Here is a 26,514-nt window from a genome sequence, read left to right on the forward strand (position 1 = left end):
TTACTGTCTTTACTGTCTTTAAATTTTTGGTTTATGTTTTTTAAGTTAGTGTCCTACTATTCGTTTCTCTAAATTTCTTTTATTATTCTTCTAATTCGTTCTTTATTGATCATTTTTTATTTAGTTGCTTCATGGTTTAGTATTGAATTTCTGATGACTTTGATACAAATTGTGAATGTTGATACATTTTATTCAACGGGAATATTATTTCAGAACTGTTATAACTAATTGCCTAAAAATAACGCTCAAGGCTTATATCTCATTTCACGATTCAGATGTAGATTATTTCATGTAATTATTTTTTCCTCAATTTAGCATTTTCCGTTGCAAAAAATTGCAATATATTTTATTTATTTTTTCAATCTCAATCGATTAACAGTGCATCGTTTTGAATGCGTGATAGCCACAGAAAATCAGCTTAATGAATACTCTTCCACGAAAATGTCAGCTTTCAGCATCGATTCCAAATCCGGATTTCTCTGAAATTTGTTAAAATCACTCATTAAACATCCGACCGTGTAAACGAGCTTAATTAAAACGACTACATCAAAGGGAAGGACATATTTTCGTGCCATTTGCAACATGTAGCAGTTGCAATTGCACAATAAGCAAACAAATTATGCACTTCAAACGAAGGTACGATTGCAATTTGGCATTAATGACTGTACACTTCTTTTCTACGGCTTGTGTTTGTCTCTTTCTCTTTTATTTCATCCTGCCCATAGCCTTACGACTTTACACCTCATTTTCTGTTCTGTTTGCACATTCCGGCTCCATAGAAATAAGAACAAAACGCTTTAAACCTCCTTAAGAGCGATGACAGGAGTTTCCAAAAATTGTTCCACCACCAGCACGCTGACGTCAGCAAATGTAAAAATGGTTTGGTATGTAGCTGCTCGGTATGCAAATATTTGGAAACACCGCGTAATTTGTATTTGTCCTTTTTTTCCTTTCCTTTTCCGACTATCTAGCTTCGTTGTTTCCATTGTGGAACGATGCCTATTATTTTCTGCCTCATATAAACCAGCGATTGAAAACATGCCCATGCATAAATCAAGTTGAAGAAGAGGTTACTTTTTTTCCTTTTTCGTTTCATGCTCGAGAGATGAGCGCTGGTAGTAAGCGTTCTATGTTTTTGTGAGTTTTTGTGCCGTTTTTCTTTTTAATAAGCAACACAACGTTTCCTTCAAATCGGGAGAACTCTAACAAGCAATAAAAAGATGGCAAACTTCTTGATAATTATTCCATTCATTGCATTGCTAACCCCAGCGTTAGATTTCCATTTCAAAAACGTAATTGCTAGCTATTAAATGAAGTTACTGAGCTTTCCGGTTTCGATCTCCTACGCTGGAAAGGAGTTGCGAAGATGAGGCACAAAACTTTCCAATCTTTAGATCGCACAAGGTTGAGAGTAAATAAATCTTACGACTATAGCTTGTTCTGTAGCCGCGCGCAGTCACTACATCGATCGGCAACCATTTCGCTATCCTGGGCTACAGTGGAAGCGTTGGTAGCGTAGTGTAAGGATGAAAAATGAAATGTAATTCGTTCTGCCGTTTCCCATTTCCGGTGGGACAGTGGAAACTTGTTTTGCAAGCTGATTGCTTTGTAGAGAGTTTTCCGTTTACTTTCTCTGCATTTGTCGATCATTTCTCATTCGGTGCTTGTGCTTTATTGTGTGTGAGACTGAGTCGAGCAGCAAACCGGTGGACATCCTCGTGGGAAATAAATGCTGCGCCATAGAAGCGAGATGGACCTCGATAATTATAACTAAGCGAAGAAAATGAACAATTGTGTATAATTTATTTGCTGAGATTGAGCAATTCATGTTCTATTGTGTTTCTAGTTTTAATAAAGAAATAAATGGAAGGTTTCTGTTAGTGAATTGATTCATCAGCTTTAAAAAAAATCAAATCTTTTTACAAATTCACTGGAGAAGATCTCATTTAAAGCCATTTACCATTTCCAATGCTTTATTGTTGGTGAGAAAATTGTCTCATCTCGAAGAAGCTACACCGCAGGAAGAAATTGCCTCGGTAGCCTTGAAAGCCTCCGATCATCCCTGCGACTGGGTGAGCACAACAAGCTGATACCTAAGGAAGACAAACACATCACAAGATCAAAAGCAACGTTTCTGTGAAGGATTTTTCAACGAGCCTCGCTCTAAGGAGTTGGCTGGGAAATCGCACAAAAAAGTAGTAGCTATTCAAACAGTCAACCAAGCGAAGAAGATTCATCGTCCGCCGGAAGAAAGCACGCCGTACGGTTGTTTTGAATGGAACCACTGCAGCCACGGGATGGCTTGCGGTTTCGAGGGTGCCTGAGTATCCCGAAACTTCCAATAAACTATGTCAAGGGAATGTGTTTGTGAAGGGGTGCTTCTTCAGCGCTTTCAAGTTTGCCGTTGCCTTAAAGACGGGACTGGTTGCCCGAAAGTTATCAAAACAGCTTTTCGCCATACGAATGCATTAAGCAGCCAGAAGTGGAATTCAATGCCGGAAGTGAACAATAACAGAAACACAAATCACGCCAGGACTTACTTGATTAATAACATCGAGTTAGGGGTTTCGGAACGAATTGGTTGGTGAAACCAATTACAATGTGAAAGCAAACGGGATGATGTAGGCAATGAGGGCTACGCATTGAGCCAATATTATTATTTATACGATATTTATACAAATCCGTACGGCTTGTCTAATACGTAGCTACATTCTTCAGTGAAAATGTGTATCAGCGAGTGTGTTTGTCTTACACTTGACGCTGATTGCAATTTAAACATGCGTAACAAGAAACAAACGATCGTCCCACTTTCTCTGGCAGGGCTATGGTGAATCATAAGATAAATAAAGCACAGAGCAAATGCTTTCCGGTAAGGGAAAACTAGCTCCCACAACGAGGGAAGTCAGAAGATGCGACAGCTAGGACTGAAGGCTGGTGCACTAATTTGAAAATAACATTATTTTTGCGTGTGCTAAGTGATGTTTTCGGTAGATTAGTGTCATCTGCTGAAACCGGTTTACGATCATTTCTTTGGCGAAGTGCCAACGTTTAGTACTGCTTTAATCAGAACCGCTTGTGGAGCAAGTTGTTTCAAGAAACACTGTGTACTATAAATAGAGGAAATAATAATAAGAAAGCTTTTTAGAATTTCATCATCAAAAATTCAAATCATAGAAGTACGAAATTAAAATTTTCAAATTTCTTTCTTTAAAGATGGAGAAATAAAATGCTATATTTATTCGCATAGAAAAAGAACGCTTAGAGAGAACGTCTGCGTTCACAACACCTGAAAGTATGGAATATTCATTATTTTTAACTTTTAAGAGGATGAGAAGTCGCTAGACAACTCCTTAAGACTCGGCAAACCCTCGAAAAGGGGATAAATGGTAATATTTTTAAACAATTCATTGCATACCTTCAGGAGTCGAGGAGAGGTTGACAATCGTTTTAAATTCTATTTAAAAATGCGCTACTGTCATCGTGTAATAAAGACACTGGATTGATATTATCATGAAATGAACCCATTACACTAACAGCCAGCACTTTGCCTTCCTGCAGCTTACTGATGGTGGCCTGAGAAGTGAATTCCTTGGCCATGCAATGCGTGCCATAAAACTTCCCTCATTATTGTTGCAGCCCTTCGATCCATTCGAACGTTTATTCTGTCACGATATAGCAGTTGGAGAGAATTTGGATTTTCAAAACTGAACGTTTTAACTAAATTAGACGCTTTTATAGTAAATGACCTCGTTTTTCTTCTCGCATTAAACATTTAATCTCATCAATGTAATGAACATTTTTGCGTTTCTAATAAAATTGTTTGTTAAAAAAGGGCATGCTATCGGATGCGGAATAAGCGGCCCCTTATCACCGGTTTGTCACCTTGCACCTACAGCCGCACGGTGATTAGATCGTGTTGTGTACGTTCTATAAACGTTTAATTGATATCATAACCCGTATCGGTGCCATCAAAGCGAGACCATGCACGTGATACAGTTCGTTTCGCGCAAACAGTCTCGTACAGTGTTGTTTCAAAGGTTGGGAAACCTTCGAATAAATTCGAATAAATTCGAATCGAATAAATTTAAAAATTCACTTTCGAAATTAAATTATGTAATTTAATTTCTCTCTCGTTTATGGTTTTTGCAAACAAAAGTCTCCATGCTTCTGAATGTTCATATTTGTCTTTTGCGAAACAGTAGCAACGCTTTACGACCTTGGAGTTTTGTTTGGTCTGCCTCTTTGCTGGAATAAAGCGTGCCGAGAGGCGTTCTTGAAGATTGTTGACTCTTAAGCTTTCAAGATACCGAAGAAAAATGGGCAAGCGACGATAGAGTGCCACAAAAAAAAAGTCAAAGACTTTCTTTGCGAAAAACTTCGTGAATCGTGAGATATTTTGGCTACTCGAAAAGTTCGCCAAAACGAGCTCAAAGGAGAAGTGAGTGTGGTTATTTGATTTAAAATTGAAAAACTTTCACCTCGTCGGTCACATGGTGAAATAGCTGTCGGGAAAACCAGCGTCCTCGGGTTTTGTAGTTGGTCTACACCGTGCAGTGAAATCCCTGTACGAAGCAAAAAGTCCTTGAGAGACAGCTGTTGACAGCGCTGAAGCAAAATCAGAACTGATGACAATTATATTTCAGCTTTTTAAGGCAGCAAAAACCATCTCCCTTACAAAGAGTATCGTGGCAGGAAAAGCTCCTATTCCGAAGCAAGGAAGAGTATAGTTATCGTGACGAAAATGCACTATCGTTTCTCGTAATTATGACACCGTTGCACATCGTGTGGCATCGTCACGGAAATTGGCTCGCGTCCGTGCAGTAATCAAGTTACGACCGATCGGTGAACGTGAGCGCCCATCAGCACCGTTTACTTTTCGTAAACGGATCACGTGGTAGCAATTGCACTGCCATTGGGACACGTGCCACAATTGTTCAAATTACACCGACACTAATGGTCGCAGCAGCACCGTTTCCTAGTTTCGTGCAACTTTCTTTTCTGTGTGTCCCTGAAAGATGAGCTTTTCCGGTTTGGGAACGACACACACAAAGAGACACAAATTGTTCAACAGTTATTGTACGAGGACAATCTAAAAATTAAAGTATCCGTTTACGTGCGGCCGGTGATTTCGTGGTGGCGGAAATAATCTTGCCAACCGGCGTTGTTTTTCCGAGTTTTCGAGAGTTTTTATTTCCGGAACCGTAGGGATTATGTTGCGTTGTTTCGTGAGCTGCTCAAGTTGAAATAAACGAGCAATTTTTGAGTAATGGGCTTAGTAACGCAACGAGTATCCCGCCGTTCGTTTTTTTTTGCTACTTACTCTAATATAAAGTCGAAAGAAATCTTCCGGAATCAAAGTCTTTCTTAGTCGTTAAACAACAAATAATATTAAGATAGTTTTCGTCTCATACTCTCAGCTTGTCCGCTTTACTTAAAGATTGCTATCATTACGTACTTGTGTCTCATGAAACCTGGGGAGAGCTCATTTACTAAAGATAATTTCTAGTATAAATAGGAAACATATTCCATTCGATCAAACTCATTTATCAGACATCGGTTTACCCGTGAATTTTTGAAATAACAGTTAATAAATGTGCTTGTTGTTGTGCTATAATTGTAATTGCTTTACTGATTTTCATAGAATTTTAAGGGAATATAATATTTCCAACAAAAATTATTGTTCTATTCGACATTTTAATTGTAATGTGTAATTATTTTCATGTAACCAAAAAGGCTCTAACCAAACTACCTTCGTCCCTTTTTTTCCCTCCACAGACGCCGACTCATCCACTTGCAACGAGAGACCCTGTGTTCCCAGAGTTATCTCTATCCACCCTTAAGACTACCTTGAACCACCGAAACAGCAAATCCATTAGCGTACGTGCGCCATTCTCTCTGCGGACCATCTTGCGGAAATGCAACGAGCGCTTTCCATCGAATCGAAACCACGTCGCCCGGAGTGCATTTTCCCGAAATAGATTCGCCTCACCTTGCACTGCGCTTCTGCCGTAGTTCTCGAGCGCATTACGAGGATTAGCATCGCGCTTATGCTCTTAAGCAAAGCGTTCGCTCACACCGGCACTACCAACAACAACAAGCTGCTACGCTCCTAACGAGCGCTGAGCATCAGGAGCGAGGACAAAAACAAATCAATAGGTCTGTTTCATTATTAATAAGCCGGTTTTTGTGAGCCGTGGGCTCTGCATGCGGTGCGGCTGAGAGCGGCATGTAAGTTGAACGTGGAAAGATCGCAAAAACACATCCAGCACAACGCCGACATCGCAACGCTGGCGGGAATCGTATGAAGAAGCGTGAAAATTATTCCCACACCGAAATGGATCGATAAAGGCTGAGAAAGAAGCTATCGATTTGCTGCAAGCCATTTATAGCTAATGAAAGAAACGGTTTGATGTACGGGCGACAAAATAGCAACCGGATCGATCGAAACGTGTAAACCATCGACGCCTGAAACTTGGGCACAATAACAATAAAAAAGAGTTGCTTTACAAAGCGCTCAAATCCCCCGGCGAGAAGTGTTGCAGAAGAACGGAAAAGTCTTTTTATATCTAACGAAACGTAACATGACAATAAATCCAGTACCTTACAACTACTTTTAATATTGCTCTTGCAAAATCTTCACACCGCTCGTCCGGTGGTACGTACCGAGTGAGGGCACGGTCACGAATTGGCAGTTTATAAAAACGAGCTCAACGAACAACGCGTACATGGCGTACAGCTAAAACTTATCCACCAAATATAAGGGATACAAAACGAAAACGAGTGGCACAAGCTTATACCAAAGTTCCACGACGAGGAAAAGTTTTGATAAGTAGAAAAGTCATCATCACCACGTGATCGTGCCAACGCAAGCCATCAAACCAACGAAAATGGATCTGAAACATTCCAACGTGCCGGAAGTGACGGTCGTGGCCGATGCGTACATGCCCGGCAGCAAGTCGTCGGATTTGATCAAACCGCCGGCAACGAATGGATCGAGTGCAACACTCGACAAACCGGCTCTGCCAGCAGGTAAGTCGCAATTTGGGGGTTTTATTTCATTTGAATTCGAGTTTTTTCTTGTTGAAAATTTGATCATCGCTATTGCTGTAAAAGAATCGAATAACCGTCACATAATTTGAATAACTATTAGATTCTTGACCAGGTGAGCTTGATTGGAGGTATCTTCTTGTCCATGTAAATGCAGCTGTAATAGCATGTTTGTAACGCCTTAAAGTATGCCTTAAAGAATGCAGTAACGCCTTAAAGTACAGTCGTTAATTGAAACGAAATTGACTTATCTAGTTCTCTGACAATTAAATATAAATAATCATGTTTTTTGTTTCTACTGATTGAAATCGCAATGAGTATTGTGAAAAAACGGCATTCACATAAAATTGCTATAAATAACTAGAGGCGAATGAGGTCTATGAGACAGAAGCCTCTACGCCAATGAACTAAAAATAAAATCATGTATAAATTGCATATCATCTGGCGTTAAATGCTAGAGATTTTGCACAAAGGTTGTAAGGAAGAGAATATAACCATCAATATGATAAAGTATTCTATTACATCTTCAAATTAATGTCAATACATCAACTGAACTGCCAATTTATTAAAAGCTAATTATGCATTTAAAAATATTTAAAGTGGAAATATTTCCATTATTAACTTAATTGTCAACAAAGAGCTGATTTCAAGTCAACTATCCCAGCTCTTATTTATTTTCAACCAGTTAATTTGCCTTTTTATTAGAATTTATTTAGTTTTTTTTGCATCATATAAATAATTATTGCTTACTTTTAGGCGTTAAAGAATTATTTTGAACGTGGGAATGATTTTGAAATGATATTGATGTTTCACACTAAATAGTATTTTACTCTTGATAGAAATCTAAATTAAATTGTCTTGAAACACTATTGCGTTCAATATTCGATATGTGAATAAAGTTTTCGTTTGTTCCAAAAGAAAAACAACGTACAATTCACTATTTTTTACTATGACTACCTTCTTCACATCATTCACCGTCATCGCAATGCCTCAAAAACTAACCGTCAGCAGATCGTTAAACTAAAGCTTTTTTATCACCTTACGATTCCGCACAGGTGAGTTCCGGGTGTACAAACGGCGCTGGATAGTGCTGGCCATCTTCGTGATGTATTCCGCCTCGAATGCACTGCAGTGGATCCAGTACAGTATCATCGCAAACATCGTGCAGCGGTAAGTAGAAAAGACTTTTACACGGTGGAGAATTATAAAAGCGAACGAAGCCAATATCATTCCACACCGTTCAAACCGAACCGTGCGTACCTAAGCTTGACCTTTAAACCATCTTCCCGTTTTGTGCTTGTTATCCTTCCGCGAAGAGTTACGTGCTGGTGCCCCGGTTGAGATCTAACTGAAAAATCTGAAAAGGACTGTATGTGTATTTTGCCCCTCTTTTTTCAAAATTCCTTCGCTTCGTGCTGCTTAAGATTTATCCATTTCCACAGGGAAGCAGTTTTTTCCTCCTTTTGATACACACTCACCACAGCGTACCAGGCGTCTCCATCGAGGATGGCTCGGTTGACCCCACGTGGGAACGTTGTCTTTTTCAGTGTGTCATGTAAGTGAAAAAGATGGAAACGCTTATTGTTTACCTCTTTTCGCTTACAGCACGCGAGGTTGAACGTTTTCTTTCCATCCGCATCTTCCATGTTTGGGATGCGTCCTGAGCGTTGAATGCCGGTGGGGAAAAGCTATCACGACCACGCGGTGAAACTGGTGATCGCGTTCCGGTTCGAAATAGGGAATAAAAATGGGAAAATGTATAAGGTAAACAAAACGCGGGTTCTAGAATCTGATAATATCGAAGGTGTCCCCAGGGATAGCTAGTGTCCCACGATGGGTTTCAATAGCATTGATCTGCTGGTGTTATCTTAAGATGTGTTCGGGTGGTTGCGTGGTTCAGAACAGACGAACGGCACGATGCTTGCTCGCGTTAAAAGATAAGCTTTCGAACGTGAGCAGGAATTTTAAATAAAGTTTCGGCGGTGTGCTGGTAAGCGGGTGGGCGAAGCAAGAAAAAAAACCTCCGGAAAGCTACCGAATACTTCCATATAAAACCCGATTGCGAGTGCCATTCTGTTCTTCGCACCGAAAAACCGGTAGTGCGAAGTTCACCTTTTGGCTTTGGATCTGATGGAGGATTTCGGGGCACCCTTTTGTGTGCGGTGTGAACTATTCCTTTTCAGTGTGTCACATCGGTTTTTCATCGCACAGAAGCACAGCAGAACAAAAAAATTGGGAGAAAAAGGAAGACGGTTTTAGCTTTCGACCCCGTGCACAACGAATGGGGAAGAATAACATTTACACACGAATTAGGAGGAGACCAACGCGGGCTGACGACAGGTTCGGGTAGGATGAACGCAAATAGTTTGCACGTGTTGCCGGAAGCGAACGGAATGAAAATAAACATATCGGTAAAATGGAATCTGTTTCCAAACGAGAATCAGACATCAGGGTGAGAGTGTGAAAAGTGTGCCGAGGGAATAATTCAGCTTAATAGATTTGCTTTAAAAAAGGACAAATAAAATAAAGAGAGCAGGAAAGGGAATCGTTTATCATATCGTTTCGTTAAGAATTGTGTTGATCTTTGTTTGTTGATAGACAATGGGTTGGCGTTTAAAGGTTATGGATTTTTCAATTGAGAAAATTTATGTGATACGTGAACATAAACAAGTAAAACATGTTTATGATATTAAGAAGCCCTAGTATATCTGAACAAGAAATAAGGTTTTGTTACAAGAAGTCCGACTTAGTTTTTTGTATAATTGAATTTAGCAGTTTGGTAAAATAATCTGCAGTTTTCATTATATTCAACTGCTTTAATTAATTATAAAACGCTTTTAAGGGCTAGATGTTCCTCCAACCGCTCGTACAACTTCCTCTGATCGTTCTAATGACCACGGTTTAATTAACCTACCGAATGTAAATATCAATCGCCGCTGTTAAATCGATTTTAACAGTTCTATTCTGGGAACTGAATACCGGAAAGGTCACCACCGGCCACCAGCTATAACTTTCGCACAAATATCAACGGATGAACGCAGCAGCATTGCTACCGTTGAAGTTACACCCTATTCGCTGGATGCAATCACATCCCTCTCCACATTGGCTTTGGCTAACGATAACCAATTTAAGGTCACTATCGCACACACATCAAACGATCCTATTTTACACCCCACCGTGCGAAGCGTTATCGAGAGAGGTTGAGGATAAATATGAACCTCCGTGAACGTTTACCCCCGAGTTAGCATTCCCAGCACCGTCCACGGTGCACGCAGTCAGCATCGCTTCGGAGAAACTCGATTTATGAAGCAATTTTCAGCCCAGGATCTGGCCCGTCCAATCGAGGCTGGTTATCGATTCGATTAGCGTTCCTCCGACTACTTCAGTTAACTCGACTGTCATCCACTGTGACCCTTCATAAATTAAATTAAAGGATGCAGTGCTGCAAGGGGCTCAGTGGCTCAATTTTACCTGTCTAGATGTTCTAAAGGGGTAAATGCCATTACTGCAGCATCAGCCAAGGGATCCCGGTCGATTTGTTCACCGATCTGTTGACCTTTGACAATCGCATACCGCAAAAGTGTGGCTTTTAATTAAAAGTCCATAATCCCATCCGCTCGAACCCTTCCCAAACACTGCTCTGCATTGGTTGATGTGCCCAGTAAGTAATTACTAATGGCGGCTTTTCTGTTTCATTACATGTCGTGGTTGACTGGGCTGCCGGAAATGGCAACCGGGGTCCGTGTGATGCATTGCCACTGCCACCGTCGAATCACGCAAACCCAAATCGTCAAACATAAAATCTCATTTCGGAATGGACAACGGCTGGTCAACGGCGCACCTGTGCAACGCACCGCGAACACGAACCGCAAAACGTACGCATTCTGTACCGGGTTGAAAACAGATATTACAACATCACCAGCACCTGGGTCGACTGGACGTCGATGATTTTCATGATCCTGTACATTCCGCTCATCTTTCCGGCCAGCTGGATTCTGGATAAATTGGTAAGTTTTTGAGCGATCGATGGTGCCGTGCGGATGGCCATGTTCTAGACGCTACTAGAGCTACTAAATATTTGATGTGGGAGAAATGTTACACGGCTTGGTCAAAATTCTATTAGACTGTTATTCTCTTTTTTTATATCGACAACTCGAAATTGATTAAATGTTGTAGAGTGTGAGTAGTGAAGTGGTGTGTGCATACAGGAGTCTGTGGTAGAAAAACAGCACTAAATTTGTTGACGCTACAAGCGCATCCGAGAAGGGAGTAGTGGTATGAGTATATAAGCGAAGGTCCTTATGCTCGATTGTGCGTTACAATTTCGCGAAATCAATTATGGACAGAACATGGAAACATCAGGGCATTCTGATTTTTGGAGGAAAAATACAAGTTTTGCATTTTATTAGAGTTTCATGAAACGCGGGGGCTTTTGATGAGAAAATTCCCGGCAATCCAATAGAGGGACAATGTGCAGAAATACGAAGTTGGACAGTTTTCCTGAATTTTGAAACAATTTAGGTAAATTTTTGGCCTGACCACCTCGTATAGGTATACCACTTCTTCTTTCTTGGCCTAACGACCTCTTAGGTCATGCCTGCCATTTTTCTTTAACTAGACTTAATGATACCGCATAGTTGAATAGTCAGTCCTCACTAGGGTTGATCGGTCCAGATGGGATTTAAACCCCGGTCCATCCGTATGAAAACCATTACCATTGCTCCATGTATTGCCAGACATGCAGCTGATTTGATTCACTTTCTAAGCTAACAATTTAAACAACTCCACCTGATACAATGTCCTGGTGTAGACGAAGTGTAACAGCTTTTTACCGGAAACCGTATCAATATCACGGACGTGTACCGATGCTTCCGTTGCGTTCCGTAGCTTATCTGCCGGAAAATGTCGAATGCAAATAAGTGCACACCATACTGTGAACATTCTGTTACAAGTGCAGCAACCTACACACAGACAGAGCTAACGCTAGAAGCTTCCTGCATCAGGGAAAGCTACTCGCTCGTGGATTAGAACTCTAGCTTACGCGGGGCTGTCTGGCACGCCTGTCACGGCGCACCATGCCGGAAAATGTTTCCTCATTTATTTTAATGAGATAAAATCTGTCTCTCTCCCCCGTTCTGTTGCTCTGATTTCCATCCCGGCCAACCGGCTTGGCCTGTCGAATGGGAAAGCGATGCAAAAGTTATTTGTCCCAAACGCCTGTCCTGTTACTTTTTTCTGTAACTGGTTTGACTTTCTTTATTTTTTTGGTTCCGAACAAGTGCGGTTACTATTGCAATGCTTCTGAATGGACCGTACAGAGTGGAGGAAAAATTGTAAGTGAATCAGTACGTTCTTTCTTTTCTGTGTGGGAGTGGCGGGGCGTTGAGAGGCGGGTGAAGTGGTCTGCTAGCCATAGAAAATGCAGGTCGTAAAGAAAAATTTCCCGACAAGCAGTTTTCCATTGCAGCTGTGGCTTGAATATGAATTTATCTGCACAATGGGTGATTTGTGTTGAGCCGTCGCTTCAGCCAGCGGACCGTCCCATATATTTCCACAGGGTTTAAGATTGTATCATGTATCGTAACTATGAAGCCACTTACAAAAAAGGAACTGATTTCATGTGCTAACAATAATTTTCAAATTTGATAAAAATTACAGGTAATATGAGGGTATTTTGAAATCCAATGAATGGCCTTACTGTTTTGTAACGCACTACACAAGCCTAACTTTTAATGTGATCGAATGCATCTTGATTAAAAAAATGTTTTTAGTTTAGTTTAACTTAAAATACACCCAAACTTTTAAAATTTGTTTTAAAATTCAATTAGAGTTGAACTTGAGCAGTGTTCCATTTATTAACTTGAGTTGTGATTCAGATATTGATGATATTGATGATAATGATACTAATGTTGGTTTATTTGAGTGTTTTTTTTGTTAAAATAATATTGTTATACTATATTAAAAATCTATCCAAAAAATTAAAACATAAGTCCATAGTGCTATCAATTCTGCCTACGTCACTAGAATCATTATAATTGTAACTGAGTAAACTCCCACCTCAGCAGTATCGTTCCGTTTCCAACACCGTTTCCAGCAGAGTGTATGGGAATTTGCAACAGAAACGAGAAATGTCATCCAACATCAGACGACCACTTGCTGCATAGTTCGTTAAATGATGCTGCTTTCATACACACACTATCTCTCTCTTCCATTTACTGCCTGCAGGGACTTCGAATTGCGGCCATAAGCGGTGTGCTGGGTACGTGCCTCGGTGCCTGGGTCAAGTGTTTCTCCGTCAGCCCGGACCTGTTCTGGGTGGGCTTTGTGGGCCAGTCGATCGTGGCCGCCTCACAGGTGTTTATCCTGTCGCTTCCGGCCAAGGTAGCGGCCGTCTGGTTCGGACCGGATCAGGTGTCGTCGGCCTGCAGCATCGGTGTGTTCGGTAATCAGGTAAGTAGCGTTGTTCTTATTACTTGTCGGGAAAAATTGCCTTTTCCCCAACGGTGGGATGGATTATTCGTCGAAATGAATCTTCGCTCTGTAATGCATATGCTTTTAAGGGGCTTTTTTGCTCTCAGCACCAACCATTATAGGCTGAACTTTTCATAAGCTTTAATTTCCAGTTCTGTATGAAAGTTTCTCCCCAGCAGGCATAAAACTTTCTCCATTTTGTCACACTTCGATGCAACCGACTGCACTTGTACGCCTCGGCGAGGCTTAGTACACCATCCACCATTAAAATGTGTCCCCGGCCATCAGCTTTACTTTGCACACCCCACCAAGTTGGTAAAATGATAATCTCTTCCACGCACGGAACCAACGCTGAGCTAAACGAACCGTAGATAAATCTTCTGCCAAAGACTGAGTCTTTGGCACTTTACCACCGTTTGGATAAGCCCCACGAAGTCTCGCGAGGCTCGCCACGCAAAACTTTTGTCGAAACACTGCGTGCATGGGTTGGTCGTTGTTTGCTTGCTTGCTGAGGTTTGGCTCAAATGGGCATTAAAGAAAAGAAGAAGAAGAAACTGTCTCGCCTCAATTTTCCCCACAAAATAGACCACTTTGCATATGCTTCCGGGGTGGGTGCTGAGCTTCGAAGGCTCGTTCACATTTCGCGACCACTTCGGTGCCTCAATGAAGCTGTCGAAGACCTTAACGATTGCGTACAATATTCCGTTCTACCGTGCCGAGTGTGAAAAGCAATTATCCGCCTTTCAGATCGTTTTGCTTGTAGTTAGAGGCGAGTGTCGAAGGAAGCAAAATATATGCACGTTCGGCGAAAAGCATGCACAAACTTTTCCCTCCCCCTTTTTTTCTCTCTCCACGCCCATGTGTGAAGAGAAGAAGGTTTCAAAAAGAAGGATAAATAATAATATAAAAAGGCGCTTCATAAGGGGCACCATTTTCAGCGACAATAAAAATAAAACGCAAAAATAGCAGAGGTTATACAATGGGTACAGGAAATTTAGCAGAAAAAAAGGCAAAGCATATGTGGGGAAACGGATTGTACGGATGGCAAAATGGTACAGCACAGAAAATATAGAGCGGACAATTAAATGCAGCTGTGGTGGTTTTGTTTTGTGGGTGCTCGTACTGAATATCTTGCAAATTGTGCTTAGAATGTGAGATTGGTTGGATTAAAATTTGCGTTTGATAGTGGGTTTTGGTTTTTGCGAGAAAAGAGCGTAGGCTTATGTAGACAACAAAATGTGTATTGTCAGATTTAGTTTCGAAAAAAAGACACTCAAAACATCTATAAAAATTACTTACACAGCTTTTTAGTTATTTTATTTGTTTTTAATTTCTTAAGCAGAATAGTACTGTTCCTGTGAGTTACAGAGCATTAATACTGACAAGCTAGTATACCAAAGCAAGATAATTACCATCGTGGAAAGCATTTCAAAGTTATGCTAAACATAGTATGGATTTCTGCCCAGAAACTTACCCTACACAAATTCATTGCAAGTTGTCGTAGGATACATTTACTCTCAATACGTAATATGAAGTTCTGCTCATCAATACACACAGAGTTTACCCTAACTTGTACAAATGATTATCAACTTTTTTCTAGGACTGACTGCTTATACATATACAACAAGCCACTTAAAACTACTTCTTTCTCGACTCATTTAAAAAAAAAATGGAGACCTTACATTATTGTCAGCCCTCTTATCATAGTCACCACTAAGGCATAATATATTAAATGGAACATCGTTTCCCATTCATATAATTTAAAACTTTTTTATTCATAAAAGACAACTTAATATCCATAAATTAAGGCTATTTACTATACCTTAAGGGCTTTCAGTACATTATTATGTTTGTGCTCAACGTACTTTGCCAAGGAGGTGAATTTGGTATATGTTTTAGGCATTCGATTTGTAGCACAATTTCTTCTACTTCTTTCTTGGCTTAACAACCTCTTAAGGTCATACGTGCCATTTCTGGCTTACTAGACTCATTAGATACGACATAGTTAGCTGGACAGTTCTCACTATGGAGGAACGACACCGAGTTAGATTTGAACCCTGATCTTGCTGAGTGAATGCCGCTGTTCGCAACAACCACCGAGCCCCAGAACTTTTTATTAGCACATGGAACGCTTTATTATGTGTCGTTGGACAATTGCGCCAGTTGGATGAGAAATAGAAAAAAGCTGGTATTACGACCGTTTCATGGAAGTCACACCCTCAAAGCTACAATTATATTGGAGCAAATCATACTATAAAGTCATGCCCTAGCCAAAGACATGGTACAGATTTAATACAATTTATTGCATTTTATGGTCAACAGTCATGTTTTTCGCGCTTTAAGTACAAAAAAACGCATTGAAAAAAACTCCAAAACAACAAGGGTGCTCTTCCGATTGGAAAAAATGCAAATGCATTATTTTCATAATTGCATTGCATGAAACAGCAAAAAACAACTAAAACGACAACAAAAAAACGGTTCCAACGTAAACCGTGCCAATTAAAAAGCTTTTCAAATACCCATGCTGGTCTCGGTTTGTTTCCAGATCATTAAAACAATGCACTCTGTGTAAATGAGGCACCATAACATAGTTAGCATTTCATTTTAATGCACTATCAACACTTTTGTTTTTCTCAGCAGTTCCAACGTTGGCTGAGGAGAAAAAAAAAACGATAGAAAACTCTCCCATTCCTTCATAAGCTATTCAAAATTGAATCTTTCGTTTTATTGCACCACTCCGATTGTGTTGTTCCGGGCGAAGATAAATCACGAACGGCTAAAGACCTTTGGCAAATGCATTACATTCTTATTGATGCAATAAATAAATTAGCTCCCCCCGCTTTGTCCCTCTTTGGCATCGATTTATCTTCCAGATGTTTCGAGTCACGCCGGATAGATGGATAGATGGATGGGGCGTCCTGGATCAATTTGCTTGCTTCTAATTATTTTCCATTTCACTGTCCTGATTTTTCTTCCTTTTCGCGGGTTTTTTCTCTTCTATTGCCTTCCTCATCATCATCATTATCATCGTCATGATTTGCTGCTGGGTTGCTCAAAAATACCATTTCCTTAGATTGGTAGTAAACGATGAAAAATCGGTTGTTCAATCGAGTGAAAATGCTATCGGAACTGAATTGCCGTCCTGGCTGGCAAAAGAAAAAAAAAAGATTGAAAGGCAAAATTACGTTGCAGGGCGAACATTCTTTCGCTTCTTTCTGGCACTGTTTTCCGTTTTTACTGTCGATTTCTTCCCACTGGTCTTCCCGATGGTACAAAACTTTCATTCTTTACGTAGTCTATCATCGATCCCCCGTGTGAGGTTATTTTGCCACGCCACAGCTTCCTTCCCATGCCCGAAAGCCAATCAGCTCGTGATGGAGATGGTGAAGAAAATGGGTAGAAATTCCGCCTCTGACCCACCCTGATGGTTGATTGCCGTCGGTGGGCCGTGGATGGTGTGGAACAAAATGAGTCTATAGACGGAGGAAAAAAAATATCCGACGACTTGCTCGCCGTTGGAAAGTTGTTGATCACAAATTCAACATGAGATGAGAGATGCTTCATTTTCATTATCTACTCCTTCGCATCTACCACCACGAACGATGAACGAACAATCGATGGAAAGTGTTGAGCAAGGACTACAAACGATTAAGTTTCTGATTTGAGTGATGTACACAGTGCGCTGCACACAAGTGGGACTAGAGTCAATATTTTGAGGTTGGTGGGGCCGATCGGCCATAAAGGGAATGGTTAATCGCTCAACTTTTCACAGAACATTTCGAGCGAAACGGGTAAAGTGTCTATACGGGGGGAGTGGACAAGGGAGTGTTAAATATAAGCCGTAATTCTTCTCGGCGGGAACATAGTTCTTGGAGTTTGATGAGGCACACAGGATGAAGATGAACAGTATTCAACAAATTGGACGTATAATGAGCATATCATGAAGTAGGTCTAGAGTTCTTGAGAGTTCAATGAGGCTACAAGCGATAATGGATTACATCTTCAAGCAGCAAAATTGTGAGAGTGATGCGATTATTAGTATCCTGTTTTCTGTTTGATTGTACGTTCATTTCAACCTTATTAAAGATGATTTGTTAGTAATCGTATTGAAGCATGATTTAATAGTCAAAAATGAAGAATAGATTCACTAATATTTCAAGACATTTTTGATGCTGGAATTTCTATCCAATTTCAAAATACTGGATAAAGAATATTTGGAAAAATATTCTTCCTTTCTTAAATTCATTACTAAATATAAATAAAAGTACTGAATTGAAATAAAAAAGGGCCTTTCAGTTTAACTAACAAGAAACCACTAGCGCCATCTATGATAAATTGGTCGAACTAGTACATGTGTCTCTTTATTTTCTGATGCCAGATATCTTAAAGATAAAAGCTACCCAACAAAACGGTTCTTTGTAGTAGCATCTGAAGTCAACAGAATGTCGCGGACAGCTTTGCTTATACGTGCAAGATTAATCTGTTCCTATTTGACTTTTTCGGGCTGTCAGAGAAACCTAAACCCTAAGCATCCAACTTCACCAACCGGCATTCGTGTTGATGTGTGATTAAGTCTGCTAAAAGCCAATATCCTGCCACTAATAAAACACCTCCCCTCTTCGGGCTTCGGATCTATTAAGACAAACCAGCACACAACCCACACAAAACTTTATTAAAGCCAATTCGCCACTCTAGGAACGCAACACTTTCTTAATCTTCTTCGATCATGATAGGGATTTTGGCGGGATGTTTGTCCTATTCTCGTAACAAAGAACGTCGGAGGGATAGTACAGTACAGATAGTATGTGTACTCACATACAGAAAACAATTCGTCTGGGGGTGGAAGAATCATACCACTGTCGCACGAATTATGACTGTCACAAATGGTGTCAGCAAGCAACGGAGTGCGGAGAAAGCGTACGAGCGTGATGTGCCGCTACCGCGAAGAACCATAATCAAGATGCGGAAGCGGCTTTTATGCTAATTTGATGATCCTACAATTCCCAGCCATCCATCCATCCATCCAAAGCATCCCATCCTTGGGATGAGCACCCTGGCCCCGAATTTAAGTCTGTGGCATCGTACCGTAAAGTGAGTGTGTGTGTGTGCGTGTATGCGAAAGAGCACGTCGAGGAGGCCGAGCGTTTTTTTTTTTCAAGAATGAAGCTGCGAATGGTTTCGGTGGCTACGTAATCGATTTGCAGCGGAAAATTGAATTTCATTTGCACGTGCTTCGGGAAAGAAAATTGGTTTTCTGCACTGCTTGAGCATGTGTTTTAAGCGTGGTAAGAACTGGCGGATGAAGGTGTATAAATAAAATAAAAGAACATGGAAGAGTGTTTTGTTTTTGCAGCATAAACAGGACTTTAGCATTGATCGGAGGGTGGAAAGTTTGAAATGCTTTTGAAAGTCATACTGACACCGGCAAATTTATTTGCATTGTTTTGCCGGAATACAATTTAATTTAAAATTGGTACGTTATTTGTTCAATCGGATGTGAAACCAATTAAAAGTTTTAATGTCTTAATCGGAAGGCGAAAAAATGCAATAAAAATGAGGTTTGTTTTAATTTCCAAAAGCCCTGATAACAGAATAAATTTGGGTTTTTTAATCAGCAAAGATTTAGTTACAAGGTCTGAACGCCTGAAGGTATGCAATTTGCATGTATAGTATATTCTTAAGAACATCTTTTGCCTCTTGATCTTTGAATCTTGATATGGAAAAAAGACAGTTTCAACAGTTTTCCTTGCCTAATCCATGTCAAAACTTACTCTTTTAGTGACATTGCTTTCAAAATTAACAGTGTTCTTCACTACGAACTTCATTACAATAATTATTCAACTGAATTAATCGCTCCCTAAAGCAGTGTCTGAATTATCCCGAATGCAGAACATATTTTCCCCATTACTCGCACGTCCACATTTCCCAACCGCCTCCCACCAAACCACACCCCTAATAAACTGTCCGCATAATAAAGCATCCGAGTAAGATACGTTAACACTGTCGGGAATCTGCTGCCCTACCGTTACACATCGCTCGCACACTAATTAAGCACCACTCGGTGGGTGTTTTGTCTGCAAGTCGGCAAGATACCCCCAAAATCCGACCACAACTACACGGCACAGTTTGCTGTCAAGGTCGGACAGTTCTTTGCCACGTGCCTACACCGTACACAACCCCGTGAAACCAATCAGCGTCATCGCCAGGCACCAGGCGGATGTGCGGATGAGCAAATCATGATCCTTGTTCACGCCATACGGCCGCATCGCAACCAGCAGTGAAGCATAATGAGCACGGCATAGCTGTGTGTGTATCACCTTTGAGCCTCTAGACAGGATTTGAAGCGGGCGTTCAGATTCAATAAGCATATTATGAGTGAGATAATCGCGAGAGAAACGCGTTGGTGCCGCAATGGGGAAAAGCTGATTTATCACTGTATGTTGATTGCCGGTTGCTTCTGACATGCTTAAAAACACTGTGAGCTATTTTAGCAGGCGAGCAATCAGTAGGCGAATCGCGAGCCTTTAGCAATCAGGAAGCATCGGCAGTACCCGTACGCGAGTTAGCAACGAGCGTCGGTAATCGCTAAATCAGCATTGGGAGTGTCGTGTTGTATCCAACGCGACGAGTTATGCTGATGCGGCGATCGCTGCTGGGCCGTTTATGGGCCGATAACGGAATCGGCTGAATTCAATAAAATAGTTAATTTCAAGACACCGAACTGTAAAAGACTCTTTCTATCTATTCAGAAAGAAAAGTTTTAACTGGCGCCCGAATAGGGACCTGACAAAAAAATCAGCGGGAAGTGTATAAGTTAAAAAAAAATCCTATAAAGTTAGCCATTTAAAAATTGTGGCTAATCTCGTGGTTGAAGGAGCCATCATAATAACGAAGCGAACTTTGGGACACCGTGGTTAATTCCCGATTGCTGCCAGCGAGCCCCCAGTCATCAGAAGGATAAAAAGGAACATCTTGCTGTAGCTGCCCAATTTTCCCCCGAAGAAAAAGAAGTCAGATGCCCATGGAAATTAACTCAACCATACTGTAAGTAAAAACCTAAAAAATCCGAAATCAGTGAAATTTTGGTGTTTAATTAAATAGCTTCTGCTGTAATTTGTTAGTGGTGAATCGTGATCGTGACAAGTGTTAAGTGAAGTGAGCATTTAAAACACAAAAATGACCAATCCCAACACTGAAATGGTTCTACGATCTTTCGTGGAGATGGGAAAAACCCCTGACTTTTTGAGGGATGTTCCTATTTTTGATGGAAACCCAAATGAGTTGATGAATTGGATTTCGGATGTGGAAGATGTTTTTATCATGTATAGAGATCTTCCTGACGACTCTGTGCAGTTCCATCTGATCGAACGAACAATCAGAAGGAAAGTCCGTGGAGAAGCTTCCGATGTGTTAAATGCAAATAATGCAACATGTAGTTGGCATCAGATAAAATCTATCCTAATGCTTTACTATAAAGATAAGCGTGACGTGAAGACCCTGGATTATGAATTGACGTGTATTCGTAAGGGTAATTCGGAAAGCCTCGCCGGATATTATAGCAGGGTTAACCAATTGTTAGCCGCTATAATAGCACAAGTTCAAACTGACAGTAAGTACTCTCTGCATGCAAATGTCCACATAAACTATTTCAGAGAGAAAGCTTTGGATTCGTTTATTAGAGGTTTAGAAAAACCATTATCCACTTTATTAAAAACTGCTGACCCGAAGACCCTTAGCAAAGCATATCAATTTTGCATTGATTACTTTAATATGGACGTTCGATCAGCACCTTTTAAAAATCAATATGGAAATCAAAATTCTCTTAATATTCCCAAGCCAAGAGATTTAGGCTTCGAGCCTCAACCCCCTAGGGTAGCACCCAGAAAAATTGTTTATCAACCAGTACCCCCTCCTAGAGCAGCGCCTCGTCCAGCTCCACGATACAATTCCCATTACCTGCCTAATCAGCAATATACCCCACAGAGGCAACAGCCCGAGCCAATGGAGGTAGATAGAAGTATAAATTCACGTCATATTGACTATGGTAACAGACCCACATATGGCGAAAAAAGACCAAGACCACCATCAAGTCAAGAAGCGTGGGTAAAGAGGCAAGCTCACCCATTATATGCTCATCAAATGAATAAAAATGCCAACGACGCAAGGTATTGTCACGGACAAACAATAAATGAATTTGAGCTCACAGAGCAAAACAATCTTGTTGACAAATTACAAAACATAAATTTGCAACACGAGCATGATCCGTTGGAGGGATCAAGTCGCGATGGTCAGAACCATTTTTTAGAGTGGAAGATGAGTTGGTAGTTCCCAGCCTTCCTTTTATTTATCTTAAAACTACCATTGGAAACTTTCCGTTTTTAATAGACACAGGTGCTAATATTAATTTAATACATCCACAATTGGCACGTGCATATGAAATCAGTAAACCGTACGAATTTTCAGTAGGTCAAATAAGTTGTGCAAATAGTACATTTGCTCCTACTAGTGCAATTAATATAAATTTTTTCCATCCCAAAATTGATTTTGAAGATCGCTTTTTGTTACACAAATTTCACAATTTTTTTTATGGAATCATTGGAAATAGCATGTTGAAAACATTGAAAGCTAAAATTGATCTAGAAAATGACCAAATCACATTGAGTAGAAACTCTAAAAGATTCGTCATCCCAATCTCATACTATTCTCCACATAATCGGTCATCCCACAATTTGATCCGAACATCTCATCTATCCAAATTAGAGCTAGAAAAACTAAACCAGGTTTTAGATAAAAACAGAGATGCATTTTACAAACCAGACAGTAAACTAACATGTACAACCAAAGTGGAATGTGCAATACACACTTCAGACGATACACCTATCCATCAAAGAGTGTATCCATATCCTGCAGCATATGCTGACGAAGTAAATAAGCAAGTTGACAAGCTATTAGCGGATGGAATAATCAGACCGTCTCGCTCAGCTTGGACTTCACCGGTATGGATTGTGCCAAAAAAACCGGATGCATCAGGACAAAAGAAATTTAGAATGGTTATCGATTATCGAATGTTAAATGCTAAAACCATCTCCGAAAAATATCCAATGCCCGAGATAAATTATGTGATAGACCAATTAAAAGGAAAAAAATATTTCTCGACTTTAGATTTAGCTTCGGGATTCCATCAAATTAAGATGAAAGCATCAGATATTGAAAAAACGGCTTTTGCTATTAATAACGGTAAATACGAATTTACTAGGATGCCGTTTGGTTTAAAAAACGCACCGGCTATATTTCAAAGGGCTATCGATGATGTACTTCGAAATTTTATTGGAAAAATATGTTACGTTTATATAGACGACGTAATAGTTTTTGGCGATGATTTAGAAAATCATTTGAAAAATTTGGACACAATTTTGACAACATTAAATAATGCAGGACTAAAAATTCAATTAGACAAATCAGAATTCCTTCGCCAAGAAGTTGAATTTCTTGGTTTCATTATTTGCACAGAGGGAATAAAACCCAACCATAAAAAAATAGAAGTTATAAATAAATACCCTGTGCCCAAAACCATTAAAGATTTGCGTGCCTTCCTAGGATTAATGGGCTACTATCGACGATTTGTCAAAGACTTTGCCAAAATTGCTAAACCTTTGACAAACATTTTAAGGGGAAAGGGATCTGACACATCCAAAAAGAAAATTACATTAAATCAACAAGAAATCGAATGTTTCAATAAAATGAAGCAAATACTATCATCGAGCGATATTCTCATCTATCCAGATTTTAACAAACCATTTATTTTGACAACCGATGCTTCAGATTATGCAATTGGATCCGTTCTTTCTCAAGGTGAATTAGGCAAAGATAAACCAATTCACTTCGCATCAAGAACACTATCTAAAACTGAAGAGAAATATTCCACCCCTGAGAAAGAAATGCTTGCAATTTTCTGGTCACTACAAACTTTCCGCAATTATTTGTATGGAGCTAAACTCAAAATATTAACTGATCATCAACCACTTACTTTTGCCCTCTCCCAAAAAAATACTAACGCAAAATTAAAACGTTGGAAAGCATATTTAGAGGAGCATGACCACGAGATTTTGTATAAACCAGGCAAAGGCAATGTTGTAGCAGATGCCCTCAGCAGAATAGTTTTCTCTATGACTGGTACGCAACATTCATCACAAACTAGTGACGATTTTTACATTATCTCTACAGAAGCACCACTTAATGCTTTTCACAACCAGATCGTGTTGAAAAAAGGGAAACCAAACACAGTAATTGAATATCCATTCCAAAATTTTAAACGTACAACAATTTACTCCGAAATAATAACCGAATCATCTCTTTTACAGATTCTAAAGGATCATTTCACAATATCAAAAGTAAACGGACTTTTCACGAGTGAAGACATAATGGGAAAATTTCAAGAGGTTTATAGGAAGTATTTTGGAAGTCAGAAGCTCCTTAAGATTCGATTTACTCAAAATCTTCTGGAAGACATTACAGACGAAGATCAACAACGAGAAATAATCACGGCAGAGCACAATAGGGCACATCGTGGAGCCCAGGAAAATAAGTCGCAAATTTTACGTAAATACTATTTTCCAAAGCTGCTAGCCAAGATAAAAAAAATTGTTTCCAATTGCTGTATCTGCAATGAAAACAAATATGACCGAAACCCTATCCGGTATCCTCAACAACAAACTCCAATCCCCGTACACCCTTTCCAAATTGCACACATTGATATAATGTTTCTCGAAAAACATTATTTTTTAACTTACATCGATAAATTTTCAAAATTCGCTCAAATTAAAGAAATTCAATCGCGAGCCGCCTTAGATATTGTTCCGGCAGTTAAAGAAATAATTACAAAATACCATCCTCCTAAAATATTAGTAATGGACGGCGAAAAATCTTTTGGTACACAAGATCTAATAGATTTTTATAAAACTCACCAAATCCAAATATATTTAACAGCTACAGGTCGAAGTGAAATGAATGGAGTAATAGAAAGGTTCCATTCTACCATATTAGAAATTTATCGAATAACGAAATTTGAGAACAACAATTTAACTATTTCTGATCTAATCGAGCTTTCACTTCACAAATATAATTCATCCATTCATTCGACTACTAAATATACTCCTTATGAGATAATTTTACCGTCTGTCCGTTCATCAGATATTTGTGAAAATGTTTACAAAAATTTAACAAAGAAACAGGAGAAAGATATTTCATATTACAATAAGAGAAAAAAGGAAATAAATATAAAAGAGGATATGACAGTTTATGAAAAAACCAGAGCCAGATTAAAACACAAGCCGAGATACAAGAAAATCAAGATTAACAAAGTAAACAAAAGCACTATAAACACAAATGATTCACGAAAAATTCATAAAAACGATATAAAAATAAGATAGCTAACAATACCGTCATTCTAACATCATTGTTCTCTTCTTACAGTTTTCTATTTGTAGTATGTACCCTAGCTGAGCCGAGGATCTCTATTCTGAAGGTAGACAACCAACCTATAGTTGCAATGGACGAAGGTTGGGCAAGAATAAGGATAGATAGCCATATTTACATACACCATTACAATTTAACTGCGTATAAGGGTTATATTCAAGCAATTAAGGACGATTTCGAAAAAATGAGCAATAATCAATTTTCCAGTATGATCCAAAACCAATTCGAAGAACTGAATACCATATTGAAAAGAATGCTTCCCACTAAAAGATTCAAACGTTGGGATTCCATAGGAACAATTTGGAAGTTTATTGCAGGAACACCAGATGCAAACGATCTTCGTGTTATTAACAAAACAATTAATAATCTCATCGATGACAATAATGCACAAGTTACAATCAATAGGAATATTAACAACCAGATTAAAGAAATAACAGAAAAAACTCGTAACGTAATAACTCAATTCAGATCAGAATCATTAGAAATTCATTCCATCAATATTTATCTCCACCTAAAAAAGATGATAGACACACTGCAGGAAATAGTTGATAGTATAGTTATGACGAAAGCGAATATTTTAAACGAAAAAATATTGTCAAAATATTAAATCAATTGTTTGGAAAAAAACCTGGCAGCAGAAAACATTCCGTTCGACACAACTCTAGAAGCGCTTTCCTACGCCGACGCCTCTATCGCCACCAACCGCCAAGAAATAATGCTGCTCATAAAAACACCCAAACTCGACCCAAGAACGTTCCGTAAGATAAAAATTTATCCAATCCTGTACCACGACGGCAAGATTCACCTCCAGTATGACAGATTCATAACTCACGAAGCAATCAGATACCGTGTTAGCACTCTAACCCCGAAAATCTATAAAATCAATGAAATAGAGTTGGATGAATCAGATTGCATTCCAAGATTAATGGAAGGTCGAGAAGCAGAATGTAACTTTACGAAGAGTCCAGCCAAAACTGAAATATTACAGATTAATAATCACGCCATATTGATTAACTCTGTAGAGAAATTTACACTCGTCTCCAACTGTGGTATAAGCAACAGAACACTTCAGGGATCGTTCGTAATAAGCTTCAACACATGCGATATTTACATAAACGACGTGAGATACTCATCCAAACTCACCGATCTAGTTGGAACGTTGAACTTATATCCACTCGACGGAGTGTTTATTAAAAGACAGCTGGAAATTTCGAACATAAGTCTGGAAGATTTACATAATCTGCACATCGAGACACGTAAAGAATTGGAGCACATTCGCTTACAAAACAACTCTTTTCAAATAACCTGGCCAACGATAAACATTTTCGGAGGTATCATCTTTCCTCTCATTATACTGGGAGTAGCATTGCTTTACTGGTTTACAAAGAGGTGCAAAAACACGCAAACGGTAGTCACAGTACATAATTCGTCACCAAATCAGACACCCGACTACGTCACATTTCCTAAACAAACACAGTGAATCGTGGACGTTCACATCTGAGGGGGGGCGAGTTAGCAACG

General features: G+C 39.5%; 1 protein-coding gene across 8 annotated transcripts in view; it reads left to right on the top strand.

Annotated features, from left to right (window-relative positions):
* Positions 1-26,514, top strand: part of LOC118511471 (feline leukemia virus subgroup C receptor-related protein 2) — a 49,724-nt gene that overhangs the window by 6,282 nt on the left and 16,928 nt on the right. For all 8 annotated transcript variants that reach the window (XM_036054593.1, XM_036054595.1, XM_036054592.1 and 5 more), the window contains exons 3-6: positions 5,776-7,029; positions 8,103-8,217; positions 10,952-11,054; positions 13,273-13,497. In XM_036054593.1, coding sequence (XP_035910486.1) covers positions 6,888-7,029; positions 8,103-8,217; positions 10,952-11,054; positions 13,273-13,497 — 585 coding nt within the window. In that variant the 5' untranslated portion in view covers positions 5,776-6,887. The remainder of the gene's footprint in view (positions 1-5,775; positions 7,030-8,102; positions 8,218-10,951; positions 11,055-13,272; positions 13,498-26,514) is intronic.

Source organism: Anopheles stephensi, chromosome 3, assembly GCF_013141755.1.
Source record: "Anopheles stephensi strain Indian chromosome 3, UCI_ANSTEP_V1.0, whole genome shotgun sequence".
Classification (NCBI taxonomy): domain Eukaryota; kingdom Metazoa; phylum Arthropoda; class Insecta; order Diptera; family Culicidae; genus Anopheles; species Anopheles stephensi.